Here is a 15,199-nt window from a genome sequence, read left to right on the forward strand (position 1 = left end):
TAATCACTAGTTAACCTGGTGAGATGAACATGCTGTTTGGGAAAAAAAAAAAATCCTTCTTAATTATATACTGCAAGTGCTCTTACTTCCTGCTGCTCCACCTAATCCCACAGGTGCGGGTTGTCTCTTCTGCTCTGCACTGGTAGGAGGGCCCAGATCGCCACTCACTTTTTCACAGCAATGAATTTAGATAAAGGAGAAACAACTTTTCACCATTAAACAGAGAAGTGCTGTCATAAAGTCTATTTAAAGTGAGGTAAATTTTGAAATACTTAATTCCCATTCATTTTCAAAGATGATGTAGAAACTCTATTAGGACTGACACGTGCTGGGGCCACTGATGATGAGGCACCTAGTCAAAAGCAATGCTGCATGGCCTTGAGTTCCACGCATTTACTTGTTTTTCTGCTGGAAGGTTTGCAACAAGTTGAACACTACCACTAGCACTAGCCCTTCCCTATAGCACAGATACAATTAACTCTGCACAGCTTTTCACAATGTACCAGCCTGTCACGAATATCAGTAAAAACCATGTAAGTATCTGCATGGTGTTTATTCTCACTTCGGCATTTGTCCCAGAATGTTTCTTAACACCACAGTATATTAAGAGTACTCAGATTCCTGATATTACTCAGAAAAATGCAGTCTTACGGAGCTGCTGCCCTGCCAAAGCATTCATTTTTTCACAGATGAGAGCAGATGCTAAAGGCTAACTACGTAACAACTAACTTCTTCCTATTTAGTACGTGCTCTCCTCTCTGCCCCCTTCCCCTCCCCTGCTGGAGAGAGGCGTTTCAACTGCAGCGCGGGTGGAACAATGAAATGAAAAGGAGTGATGAGCTGGAGGGGGCCATTGTGAGAAACACAGGAGCTCCTTATTAAGTGTCCACCACCTAATGAAAGACCACGATGGAAAATTTCACTGCCTGAAATTTCTCCTCTAAATACTCGAGGGTCGTAACTCAAGCCTTTGAATAAGAGAACTAAAATATCACTAAAATGTTTTTGGAATGAAAGCTACTTGTATTTATGACTGGATCCTCACTCTTCATTTCTTACATATCGAAATACATAAGCCACGAAGGAAAATTTGCACATTTAGTTCATTTTAAAGGCAGCATTTTATTCTTACATGGTTATGAAAAAGACTATTCTGCTTAAATTAGAAAGATGCTATGCAGTTTCCTTGCCTCTAATGCATCTTCTAGTAGATTAAAAGGCAAGCTTGCAAAGGTTAAGCTGTATATTTAAAAGAGAACCATCATGCAGAACTTAAGCTGTGATTCTACAAGCGTTTATGCAAACACTTTTCCATATAAGTGCAGTTCCACTGAAATCAAGAGTAGCACAGGCATGAGAGGGTTTGCACCCTGTTTGCAGATCTGAATTCTTTGGTGCAAAAGATCTTCAATACGCTATAGCTACAATGACAAAATCTGATATTAAACTCTGCTTTCCCACTTCCAACAAACAACTTTGTTCTACTATGTTCATTTAACTTTCTGTCTGATTAGCATTTGTCCTCCTGATCTCCATTTAAGAGATAGCTCAGAAACAGCACTGACTTAAAATAGATGATGCAGAGTGTTTCCTCTTGTTCTATTTCAGTAGCTTGTTTATATGGACTGAAAGCAGAAGGATAGTTCCCAGGTTTGTGTGTACAAAGGAGGACAACGGCAGGAGAAGCATTGTGAGCATGAAGATAAGGGCTATTTTGAGTTCTTTATTTGTAAACAGAGGTCTCCAAGTAAATCCTGATTAAAAAAGGAACGGCACAGCAACGGCAACTTAATAAAGACTGATTTCACAGAAAAGTTGCTTGCGTCTCAAAATCAGTTGAATAGGTAACGCAACAGAAGTGTTATATTTGGAAGCCGAGGTGCCTGGAAGGTCCCAATGTGTATCTGCCTGGTAGGAGGCAGAGTTCCTACTTTGGCCTCTACAGGACCCCATAAGTCAAATGCTGGCACATGTGTGAGGCCCCTTTTCATACCTTTGATCCCTGCATAAAGGCAACAGCAGAGTAAGAGGGCTGGCATTGTGCGAGTTGTGCACTGCTGTCAGTCCTGGCTCCTTCAAATGGCCTCTGTGCACTTGGTATGACAGGTGGCCTACATGGAGTGAGGGAGGATTAGGTTCCTTCTGTGCCCTCTAAATGACTGGCATAGATTACTGGCTCCTACAAAGGGGTTTAAACATACCTTTCTGAACAAAAAGAAGTATATAAATATGCATGTAACTGGATGCTCAATTTGTATAAGTAATTGCTCTGGTTATATTTGTAAATGAGGCAAACGTGTACAGAAATGACAAGCTAGATATAAATTCTTTTTGTGAGCAAAATTGACTACTTACATGATGAGAAACTGAACACAATGAAATTATCCACACAATTTAATAACAATAATTTGAGATTGATATACATTTTTGTTCTCAATTTTGCTGCACTCTTTTCCTTTTCTAATTAACTAGCTATGTGAACAAGACACTGAAGAAAGGAAAAAACAGACAGGTTTTAGTTCTGAATCTCCTAATGATTGCTTGGGCTTTAAAAGAAACTAATAAATACTTATTTGGGTGAGGTTTTCTTTGGGTTTGTTTGTTTTTAAAGAGCCCTAATTAAGTTCCTGCATTCCCAAACATCAGCACAGCATTAACAAGAGAACAAATTGCATCATTGACATACTACTAATATTTCTAATGTTTGTGCTGTTTTCCTCCAAGCATTTGGTTTCTTTCATAAGCCCAATGGCCACAACCTCTTCCATCTCAGAGCACAGCATATAATGACAATTACCAATAAAAACAGCAAAATAGCAACTAGATTTTTTTTTGTTATTATTTTTATGAAAACATAAATTATCATTGACACTACCCCCAGTCTGGGTTATTTTGCACTGTCCCTACTATTTCCATAGGTGTCAATATATCCCTAATGTGCTGTGGTAGAAGAAAACACTGGGATTTTCTTGTGACTGTGCACATGCCAAATTCTAAAAGAGCATTTTGAGAAATGGAGCCTTATGCTGAATGCTTTCTTAAACAGGTTAAAAACAAAAGATGACATTTATTTTTGGATGGAGTTTTTCACCATTCTCTGAAAAGATTAATGAACAGAAGGGTAGATAGTGATACTGAACAAGTAAGCAAATTGCAAGTCTGAGTCCACATTTCCCATTCCAGCCCTGAGAAGATGAAGAATGCTATCTGCTGAGTGTGTGTTCTTATGTCCGATAACCCAACATCTAAGTTGCCTATCAATACTACAATTATTAGAACTAACCTTCTCAAAATGACCAAGGATGTTCTTCTTTCTTAATCTTTTACTTTTAATTTTTAATTTTTTTTCTCATCCCATCTCTAAAACATTCTGCTCAGCACTCTATTTTCTCCTAATATCTCCTTTGTCAAGTTACAAAGTTAATTTCTTCTTATTTTGCTATAAAAGAACATATTTTCCACTCTTTGCCAAATATTCACCATAGAACCAAAGACGAAAAATTCTGATGAATTCATGCAAAAATTTTAAAAAAACAACCCAAACCCAAACAACAGCCTTTTGGTCTCTCAAGCCCTTCTCCTCGTGATCCACCAAGTGATCAGTAGTCTAGTTGCCAAGACTCCAACACTGAGGTGTCCCACTGACATTTTCAAACGGAGGCATGGAGGCAGAATGTGGTCATATAACAAAGCACAATTCTGTGTATTTCTGAAACTATATCAAATGAGAGGGTTGCATTTTGGTGTGCCTCTAAGTCTTCTATCACTGCAAGGAATTGAATTTCAAGCACAGACTAACATTTTTAGAAGTATGCAGTCCTGGGACTACTGTGATCCTCTTTGAGACCTTCCCATACCTACAGCTACATGACAAGGAAGGACAGGAGGAGACAGAACTGGTGAAAGAATTTCTTGCAACCATACAGTCTAGTATGTCTGGGGTTCATCTATGTTTGTAATTGTATTTATGTAACATCATTACCACAATTTCAGTTATTCTTCCTGTGCTTAGCAAAAAAGATTATCTTAGAATCACACTGAAATCCGTGAGAAGACAGACACATTTAAGAGAACAAAGGAAACTTTTGACAGAGATACTGACAGCATTTGTACTTTTTAAAAGAAAAATATTTTACTCTGATGAAAGTATTCTAATAGTTGCATTTAACTTTTATGTGTAAAATAGCTTCAACAGCAATCCTTTTAGTTGTTATTCACACCACACGAACACCACATAATCAATGGCAAATCAAACAGAAGTTTATCAAGCAAGGAATTAAAAAAGCAAAGTTGGGTTCTATGGTAAAAATGATGCTTTTCCTTGTTGTTTATCCTCTACAGTTGAGCACTTTGTCCAAATGATGGAAGGACTCCTACAAAAGAGTACCTAGGTTACAATCCCCACTCTTCCACAACTGAAAAAGTGCACTGAGAATAACCTTTCTAAGCTTTGCTTTGAGAGTTATTCGTTGCTTAAGGGAAATGAAATGCCCTCTGAGGTCTGTAGTGGCTGTTTAAGGACTGTGTGCAAAGCTGTAATGAATCTCTGTAGGAAAGCAAAATGTCAACAAAAAAAGTGTGAGCCAACAAAAGTGCCTTTTTTTTTTTTTTTTTTTTAATTATTATTAACAATGGCAAAAAAAAAAGAAAAAAAGAAAGGTTGTACTTACAGGAACGTCAACATATTTTGCAGCTGCTTTCACCTTTAGAAAATGAAAAATAAAAGAAAACACAGTAAGTTCTTACTATTACAGATTGTGAACAAGTTTAGAATTATGCACAGAATGAACAAAACCGCTGTGAATTCAAACACCTACCGTGAATGAAACTAATGATGAGAAGAAAGTGCCTTCGTCATACCTTGACAATTTGGACAGCACACCTTCTAACACTGAAACAACCTGGAGGAAAAGCACAGAGCGAAAGCCAAGTGTGCAATGTGAGAAGTAAATATTTTGAATGAGAAAGCGAGTTTTTTCCTCAGACTTCTATTGTTCAACATGGCAAACCGCCAATTTGATCATTTTTCTGCTCACAAAATGCTGAAATCATGGAAGGCATTCATTTTTCAGCTCACTTTCTCGCCATACCAGTAGATACCACTGTTTAAACACTACAGAAACAGAAACCAACTGACATTTTCTCTCAAGGCAAGCCTGTTACACACAGCTCTTAGCTTTCCTTGCATGGTTAAACACAGGAGTGTGTATGTCCAACATGTATTCTGGATAGGAAATGTTACTTTCTGGGACCTCAGTTTCTAGGATCACAGCTTTAGAGAGGATAGCACACAATTATTAAAGCCTCTTATTTCAACATCATGTTCCTCTTATCTTTGTTACTGAAAATAAACCCAACAGTTTCATCTAGCAGTGTCATAGCACTAGTGTTTTATGTCAGCTCATCTCCAGTAACAGCAACAGCTCCAGCATGGCCAACATGTGGCATGAGAACATAGGCCCTATGTCTCTGCTATGGCCGGGTCCTTTCTCCCATGCTTCCACCTGCAACTAGCAAGTGGCATGCAAAGGCCATTTTGCCAGAATTTGTATCTGACTCCAAAAATCTCTCATTCATTATATTCATTGAATTAATTGTAGCCTTAATATTTAAACCGCCTAAACTAGCCATAAAACATTTTCCTCTGTGAAACAAATCCCTTACAGTGTATCTGTCAGCCACTGTATGCCTTCACATTTATTTTACACATACAAATTGCCTTCCAGTTTGTATAAAGATTGTTTTAAAAGTCATCCCTTGCTCCAATACAATCATTCCAACAACCATGAGTATCATTTTATGAGTGTGAGGACAGAACAAAATTCCATCTGGCATGCTGTTAATGGGCACTGTAACAGTGTCACAACAGTGTCACCTCCAGAGGAACTGAGATCATCACTTTACAATAAGCCCTGCTCTTAACAGTTCAAGGAGCAGGAGCAAGTGCAAGCCTACATTTGTCATTTATCAATCTAACCCGTCATATTACAGCGATTAATTAAGACACTAGTATGTCAGAGCTGATCAAGGAATTAAACCACTTCATGAGCTACCAGAGAGAATGTGGTTGTTCCTGCACTCCATGCACAGTTTAATTAGAGTCCCCTTATTAGATCAAATGCCATCTCTCTGCCTTGCTGTTCCGTGCCTGCAGAAGCTGCTGCTCATGCGCTGCAGACTCCCATAATCATTTTATGGGAGTGGAAGGATGCTTTCTGCCCAAGAGTGTTCAGACACATTGTGCAAATATCCACTATGGAAGCTAGTTCACTATGTTACAAAAAACATCATGTACACATTGCCAACAAAGATTCCAACACAACTGGGATAGAAATGGTTCCAATACAAGTAGGACACAAAAAGATCAGGAATTAAAATACCATAGTGTCAAGGATGTCCATTTAAATGGAAGGCATAGTTATGAAGCTTGAAACTTCTTTTCTGAGCTCTCACTGTACAGACTTGTAAAGCTCTAAGAACATCAGATTCTCTGAACTGGTTACTCTGAGACACACTGTGCTTTGTTCCGCTGTTTAGTGCTGTTCTCTTATTTGTTAAATGTTTTTAGCTCAGTAAGTCTTAGGCATGAAAGCCACAGTTTCATCTTTTGTAAGTAGAATCTCACTGCAGTGTTCTTTTCATTTTCTTACATTACTCACAGCTAAAAACAAATATTGAAACACTTACTCCACTGGAACATAATATCAAGGCAAATAATACAGAGGCAAAGGCTAAACAGTAATGAAAATATATTAGCTGAAAAATAATGAACATGCAGGGATATTATGCACACTGATATACATTTTTCCCAGCCAAAACTGAGAGTGAAGCATCAACTTTACTCTGTACTGTCAGAAGCTTTCTACCTTGGAACAGGAACAATCAGGATATCACTGGCAGTTCACATCTCAAGTGAGAAGAGTCTGGTTAAGCTCATAATGTTTGGCCTATGACACAGAACATTTGCTTCCTGTTCTGAGATTTCAAGCTCTTGTAACAGTGTATGTGATAACTAATAATATATATCCCTCTTCACTGATGGCAAATTACAGATGGCAACTGTCTGTAGAATTTGTATCTATATGCAGAATGAATGTGATTATTTTCATCTTTCAATAATATCAGATACATTAAAAACATTTCAAGGATTGACTTCTAACACTGTAATTTGCTTGCACTTAATTTCCTCCTCTACATCTTCAGTAATTCTACAAAACCTGACAAAGCTGCATATAAATCTCAGCACTGCTGATGTGAACAATGTGGTGTTGTGTTTACTTTAATACAGCACTTAACAGAAAACAGTTTACATTTTTTACACATTTGTCAACCGTACTTAAACTTCTATAACAATCCTACAAAAACTCCCTCTCCAGCTCATGTGGAAGCAGGAGAAGGTCACTCCGAAAAGAGATTCTTGCTCCCTCTCACCCCCTGCCAGCAAGCTGTATCAAACAAAAGCAAAGGCATAAGGAAAATATGAGCACAGTCTTAATTTTTTCCCTCTAACTCACAACTTGTAAATGCAAGGTTAATTTCTCCACTGAAAATCAGATACTTCTGCGTAGTTTGCAATACACAGACAGCAAAACATCTTATAAAATGTTCGTGTTCTCCAGTCATTATCTGCCATGTCCTTCAGACTGAAAGCCTTTTCTTCTACATTAAGCACTTAAGACATTTACTGGAGTGCTACAGTAACACAAGATGTTATTTAGATTTTCTTCAAATATTCAAGTATTTCTATCATGTCAAAACATGTTTCCTTTCGAAATGAAAAAATCCCGCAAAGGCAATTTCAGGAAATAACAGCTTATAATATACTTTTAAATTAAATGGTTTGTGAAGCAAAATCTCATTAAAAAGTTACATTCTGGATGTTGTTCAGCTTTACATACAGAATTATTTAAATACCATCTGATGATGGAAATAAAGTTTTCATTAAACAAAAAGTAAAGCACAGTATTATCTGGGACAATACTGTCATATTCAGGTCTTACCGGTTCTATCTGGTTAGCAGTTGCACAGACATTTTTCAACAAACAGTTAATAAATCTTAATTTTGTAAATGTGATATTATTTGGATGACAATGCATTACAAACTGTGTCACTGTTCCCTCCCCTTCCAACTCACTGTGTATTGCAAACCTGTACGATGACACTTCAAGACACTTCAGAAGTTCAGCAATTAGAAATATCTTTTCTAAGTCATTAAAATCTGAATTGTTTTACCTTTGAAACAAGGAGTGAAATAATTTCTTTCACAGTCTCTTCAACCAAGTCATCTATTTTTGAATGGTATTGTTGCTGTTTTTCAAAAGACAAAGAAGCATTAGCATGTACACGAACACACACTTTTGTCTTAAGTCATAAACGGTGCAAAGCTGATAACACTACCAGATCAGATTTACTTAAAATTATCATTTTGAACATCAGAAGACCAAACCCTTGAAAACGATCCACCCAATCAACACTTTCTTACGTTGTGTGTTGAAAATTTTCCCATGTATACCGTTGAGTTAAGCAGCTAATGGGGTTATTATTTAGATGAATTGAGTTCTTATTCTTATTCAGGCGAAGGAATGTGAAGGATACTTTTTGTCTTCCCCTATATAATTAAGGTGGCCGTGTATTTTTTTCTAAAGGGTTGGTTTAGCTGCAGAAGCAAAAAGACTAGAATAAGATTTAATTAATAGAGCATTTCATGTCTGACAACTCTCATTCATAAGTTATTTTAAATGTCCTCTAGAAATGAAACGAACTTCAATTGTTCATCCTAAAAGAGCCTTTCTGTTAGCACAGCGAGCTGCAGTTTATAGAAGTCTTACAATATGCTCAAGCAAGAGCAAAATTAAAATTTCATCAACAAAGCAGAATAGATGGTAACAAATTAATAGGCCATAAAAGGCATAATAAAACAGACTTCATTTTCCATAGTCTCTTTCTTTCGCTTTTTCATACAGGAGGTGCCTTTAAGTAAACTCTTTTAAAATAAATCTGAAAGACTTTTAGATAATACCACTGATTTCCCTGCTGAAATTAACAGAAACTAGGGATCCCATTTTTTCAAGGAGGCACATCAATTTAAACAGTAATTCTTCCTTTAGAAACATTTATCTGACAGCAAAGATTGTCCCCAATAGCCACTTCACAGAAAATGTGACTTGTAAAGACTAACCCTGCCTTCATAGTTCAAGGCTACTTGGAACAGCTAACAGCATAATGCTCGGAGTAAAAGTACTGGGGTCAGTACAAACATTAGCCTAACTTAGCAGCTGCTAGATGAATAGTTTGCAGAGTTTTTAAAGGCTATTTTTCATCTGCCTTAGAGTTGCCATACAAATCAAAACATTAAATCCATTCAGCTTGATAGGTTCAGGAATAATTTTCTAAACAGTACATCTCCTAAAACTGCATTTAAACCAAGAGAGAACAAAACTATGCAATGTGTTTATCCATGCACATTTATCTGTTCCATCTACCAACTACTGTCACCGATGTGTGCTAAGTTTTTCATTTAACATCTTCTCTGCAGCTTAAAAATAGCTGGAAAATATGAATGCAGATCTCAGACACCAAAGAACTTTCCATGCTTCCATTATATTCAACTTCATTATGTGACCAGAAAAATTAAGTAACAATTTGAATTCTTCAAAAATAACCAAAAGCTTCCAAAATTATGAAGTTTCCTAATAAATAAGACTTGATTTTTTAAAAAAAAATCTGAGTTTCATTTCTTTCTCTATTTTTTTTTTTTTTTTCCCCCAAGACTTACTTTGCAAACTTTTTTAATCCCAATCCTCCCCAGTGTCAAATTCCAGCAATACAGGCACCTCTGACTAAACAAAACTTTATCTCCTCACGGAAGATTATCAGACTTCAGGTGACTGCCTTCAGGAAGATGGCAAATACTGTAGAATCACTATGGAGTTACGTGACATGATTATATGCACAATCCCAAAACCAGAAATGAAAGGACTGTTTTTTCTACTTCTGCCGTGATTGCTCAGTGAAGCAACTTCACCCCTTCCCCAAATACATTTATTTATGGATGGTTGTGTCCTTATATTCTTCTGCTGGCTGATGTAATCATGGGAGAGATCATGGAGTCTGAATCTAGACAATTCCCCTAACTAAATGATTTGAACGCATGTTGTGGGGTCTTTCAGCATAATCCCAAAATCTCTGAAGGATCTTGGGATAATGTAAAACGCAGCTCTACCCTTAAGTTACTGCAGTAAAATATGGACAGCTGCACCTACAGGAGGTACATGAGAGAAAACAATGCTTAGTGACAAAGCATGTAATGAGATGTAATCAAAAAGGACTTTCTGTTGAGAACAACAGTTTAGTCCCTGTTTCTCTCATTTGTTTTAAAGTTGGATGGCTCAGAGTTTGGAATATAAATTCTATGTTACCATCTGAAGCAAAACTGTTACTATCAACATTACAATACTACCTACATATTAAATTACTTCTGTACTTCTGCTATCTAATCAGCCATAATTATCTACTACTTATGCAGTTAAATTACATTGATCTTTGAATTTTATGAAATAAAAGTGCTTTAGAAACAAAGCTCACCAAATTAAAGCCCAATTTTCTCTGTTTTGTTTTTTCTTCTTCTTCTTCTTTTTTTTTTTTTTTTCCCTATCAATATTCACAGTACTGGTTGTGGCATATTCCACTGAGAAGGCACATCACTCATTTTTCCACAAATGGAAAAGCAATCTCTCTCTTACCATTCTGCTTGGGTATGAATAAGGCCACAGGCACAGTAGTTCATCTGAGACAATGTACTTCTCCTTTGGACACGCCTCTTAAACCCTCCTAAGTTAGCTGTCAACCAATGCCAAAGGCATTCAGTAAGCTGAGTAATCTTCAAACACAATGTATTACTACTATTGCCTATTGACTTAAGTTTTTCTCAAGTTTTAAGGTGATATACCACAGGCAAGGAGCAAAGGCTACCTGAATGTCAGACTTAAAGACTCCTTATAAGAGCGGACTTCTTAACTGGAGAACAGCTGGAAAAATGGTAAGCACTGTATGAACTATCATAGGAAAGCCAGAAGACTCAATCAAATTTAAACTCAAAACTCAAGGTGCTGCTACAGATAACCATGACCATTATTACATGATAAATAAAAATTCCTCCCTATCTGATAGTAAAAGGTGAAAAATTCCTCATCTGACTCTAACTGAATAAAGCATACAAGTGCTCACAGCTCTGTATAAGAAAGGAAAAGATCATGTAACATTCAGGGAGATGCTTAAGTCTAATACCTCATAAAATAACATCTTCCATCACTTGCAGAGTTCGTTTTAGGAACTGTCAGATGGATATTCAGTTGAGTTTTAGATGAATAAACAGCCTTTTAATCATTATTTTTACTGAGGCCTTACGAAAAACTTCTCTTGACTTGCATAAAATATCATGTCTGAGATTAAAATGAGGCTGAAGAAGAACAAAGAAAAGAAAGCTAATATGGAAAGGGACCAAGTGGTTGAGTTGGAGTATCTGGAAATGCCTGAGCTTCTATAGAAGAGCAAGAAATAGAACAGGTTACGCCATAAGATGCTCTTCCGGCTTCTTTGGCAAATGAGCAGATTCCAGAAGTATCTCACTGAAGAAATCTTCAAGTGTTTCAAACAACTATGATGTAAGCTACAAGTGGCAGAAAGACTTATTTTTTCTTAGTCTTTCTTATTCTGAAATAGCCTTGTAAGCAGAACAAACTTACAATCCAAAATTTATGAGGAAGTTTCCCCCATTACACAGTAACTTCTGATATGCGAAGAACTTGAGATTTCTTCGGTTGATTAGATGAGCTGGAACAAATGTTAATTTGGGGACTTATTTGAATAACTTCAAAATAAGTACCTATTTCATCACACTGTTCAGCTCTTTCATAGCAAAAAGAGCATTCCTAAGGCTGGCCTAGCACATTAATAAACAAACAAACACAAAAGCATTGTTTCAACTTAGAATCCAAAATGGCAGCTAAAAACTAAAGAAAAAATGTAGGTTAAAAAAACAGTGAAAAGAAAACACTTACCCATTGACTAGCAAACTGGTTCATGTCATGGAAAACCAAAAGGGAAAATAAAGATGACAGGGTAGAACAGGAAAATGATGAATGTCTCATTGAATTGAGAAAAAAAAAAGACAATTACATTGAATACACTAAGTCAAATAGATGAGTCAACAAAATAAAAAGCGTGGTACAGAAATAGAAAAAATCAAGAGAAACAATATGACCAAATAAAATAAATGTAAAGCTACCCAAAGCAGACATATATATATATATACATATGTATATGTGTATATATATATATTTATTTTTATTTTGTATTATTTTTTATTTATATATATTTATAGGTATATATAAAAATAGAAATACACATCTATATATAATATTATATATAATATATTATATATAATATATTTTATATATATCATATATCATATATTTATATAATATATAAAATTATTTATATAAAAATATATATAATATAAAATATCTATATATTATTATATATATAAGATCTATATTTTATATATAATATCTATATCAATCTATATATATATATAAAATATAATTTTATGTATATATTAAAAATATATAAAAATATATATATTTTTCCCCCACATTCTGACACATTTTCTTACTATCTCTCCAAAACCAAATTACAACAATGCATTAGTACTAACGCAGAACAGCTTTAATTCGATGCTGGCAATGTCACCAGCCTACATAGCATGCCTTTTTTCACTTTGCATATTATTCCTGCTGAGAGTGACAAGATGGGAAGTACAGCAGTCAGTGAATTCTGTATTTCCTTTAAAAATACATCAGTGCTCCAGCTTTGAGGAATCTACCATCCCAGTAGCAGACTCGGACCAAAATTGTCTCTGACCTTCACAACTGAATAAGAAAATCCCATTAAACTAGCTGATTATTTCTTTCCTCTATTTTCAGCATGGTCACAGGCATGAATGCTAAGTATACAAGCCAATTAAAACAATTCTTACTCAATTAAAACCTGACTGCAAAGGACAGTGTTTTGGCACTATTTTACTATTACAAAAGAGTCCTGATGAAGGATTACGAGCTGCTGCAACCCAAGCAAAATTCTCAGAGTGGTTGTGATTCGGGAATTTCTCTGATTATCTACATACTAATGGGACACAGCAAATAAATTAGAGAAGTACTGTATCTTCTCTGTTGTAGAAGATGAGGGGAAGTGTCTTGAGTGATCCCTCTAAGGAGCACTCTATATATGCCCCTGAGCATGACAACTTTCAGCTAATTTGACATTAATTTACAAAGGACTGTCCACAGATCGGGGCGTTTCATGTGAACTGAACATAAGAATTAAGCATACAAAATTCCACTTACCTCTTGTCCTCCTTCTAGTATGCAGAGTTTAGCTGTCTGCTTTTTGGCATCAACTAAGACATTAAACATTGTACACAGAGAAGAAGGAATACGCAAGTCTGTTGATTTGTTTGTCTTTTGCAGCTTGACTTCAAATGCGATTCTTGTTCTGTTTATTAAAACACAATTCATAATATGAGTCTCATATAATTTTAGGTGACTACTACAGAAATATATAAACCCTATTCACCATGTTGACTTAATGATGTACGTGCACGTGAGTTGTTTTTAGAAATAAAATTCTGAAAGTGCACGATATCTACCCATTCACTAAACAATGGCACTGATGGTAATTTCAAGGTTCTGCACTGCTTCAGTTACTGCAGACAAATAATAACTGTATTATCTTCTTGCCTACTAGACAACAATATGCTTCCTTGTATGGTGACTAAGAACAATTTAAAGAAATGAAAATATCCCACATATTGCAGCTCTTCTATGTTAAAATGTAGTTCACAATAAAGTGCTAATCCAAGGAATATAATTCTAAAATCCTTTTTAAATTTTAACCAAAAAGAGAACCTCATTGATAGAGTTCATTCTTAAACAAATATGAATACTTACAGTGAAACCTAAGATGTATCATGAGATCAGTAATGAACAAAACTATTTTCACTGAACGTTACTGAAATAAATGATTATAGTTTCAGAATACATAAATATAAAAATGTTTTATTTCTACCTTTATTTGTAAACACACAGTAGAAATTGACACAATATTTTACTAAATGGGAACAGAATGATCTTTTTTCCAATTTAAGATATCTTATAGAACACAGTAGTATCACAGTAAGAAAATAGTTCCATCTTTCTTTTCTGAGTTGCTACTTTTCAATAAAACTCATCCTATGGATACCACTTCCTTTGTTTACCTTAATTTTGATATCTTTGACAACACTAAAATATACTTAGGGTATGAACATTAGTATGTTATGTATTCAGCCTAAAATATCAATATAGTTAAAATAATGACATAAAGAGCTTTCTGTAATGTTGACACAACCCTCATTTATTGCTGCCAAAATCTTATTCTCTTGTTTGCAAGCAGCAAAGAGATCAGGATTGGTATCACTGACCAAAACACAACCCATAAGGAATTCTTCTTCTAGTGCCTCTGTGTAAATAATTTTTGCTCTTGGCTTCTACCTGCGATTCCATCAGTGAGCTGCTTTTACTTTACTATGTGTGTGGCACTAAAATCCCCACAGTCAAATTTATATAGAGCAAAGTGTTAGATAATGCCAACTTGTGGCATTAGATTTATTGCCTAGGAGAAATCCAAGTATTTATATTAATATAAATTGCCTTCTCATATCGATATATAACCACCTTAAAAAAATAATGTTTCAATAAATCTAAATTACTAGTAATAATTTCATATATCCTTGAGTCTTTAAGCTGAAAACTTTTAAACAGATGGATGTAAGTCTGCACGACTGATTGGAAAACTTCCATTTTAGCATTGTCTCATATCTACTTTTGCTATAGACCACAAACTTTTATTCCACTCACTATATCACCTTCCTTCCAAAAACAAATACAAATTTCTGTGGCATGCTTCTGCCTTTTTCACCAAAATATCACCATGGTAGATTTACAGTAATAGGCTCATATAGTAAGTCTCAAGTTCTTGTTCCTATTAAGTTTAAAGCAAAACAATACTGTATTATCAGATTAAACTTCACTGATTATGAAGGATTCTCTGTTCCTTTAGTCATCTATATCAATATTCCATATTTTCTGATTGACACTATTGA

The 15,199-nt window shown here is 35.4% G+C and overlaps 1 protein-coding gene across 14 annotated transcripts in view; it reads right to left on the reverse strand.

The window, feature by feature from the left end:
* The window catches only part of CADPS2 (calcium dependent secretion activator 2), a 279,319-nt gene that overhangs the window by 25,985 nt on the left and 238,135 nt on the right, over positions 1-15,199 (reverse strand). For 11 of the 14 annotated variants that reach the window (XM_032442782.1, XM_015852964.2, XM_032442776.1 and 8 more), the window contains 4 exons: positions 13,404-13,551; positions 8,233-8,307; positions 4,818-4,901; positions 4,671-4,703 (listed from right to left, as the gene is read on the reverse strand). In XM_032442782.1, coding sequence (XP_032298673.1) covers positions 4,671-4,703; positions 4,818-4,901; positions 8,233-8,307; positions 13,404-13,551 — 340 coding nt within the window. Of the gene's footprint in view, positions 1-4,670; positions 4,704-4,817; positions 4,902-8,232; positions 8,308-12,059; positions 12,075-13,403; positions 13,552-15,199 lie in introns of all 14 variants that reach the window. The other 3 variants (XM_015852971.2, XM_032442769.1, XM_032442759.1) reach the window with 1 other exon arrangement.

This window comes from Coturnix japonica, chromosome 1 (assembly GCF_001577835.2).
Source record: "Coturnix japonica isolate 7356 chromosome 1, Coturnix japonica 2.1, whole genome shotgun sequence".
NCBI classification, from domain to species: domain Eukaryota; kingdom Metazoa; phylum Chordata; class Aves; order Galliformes; family Phasianidae; genus Coturnix; species Coturnix japonica.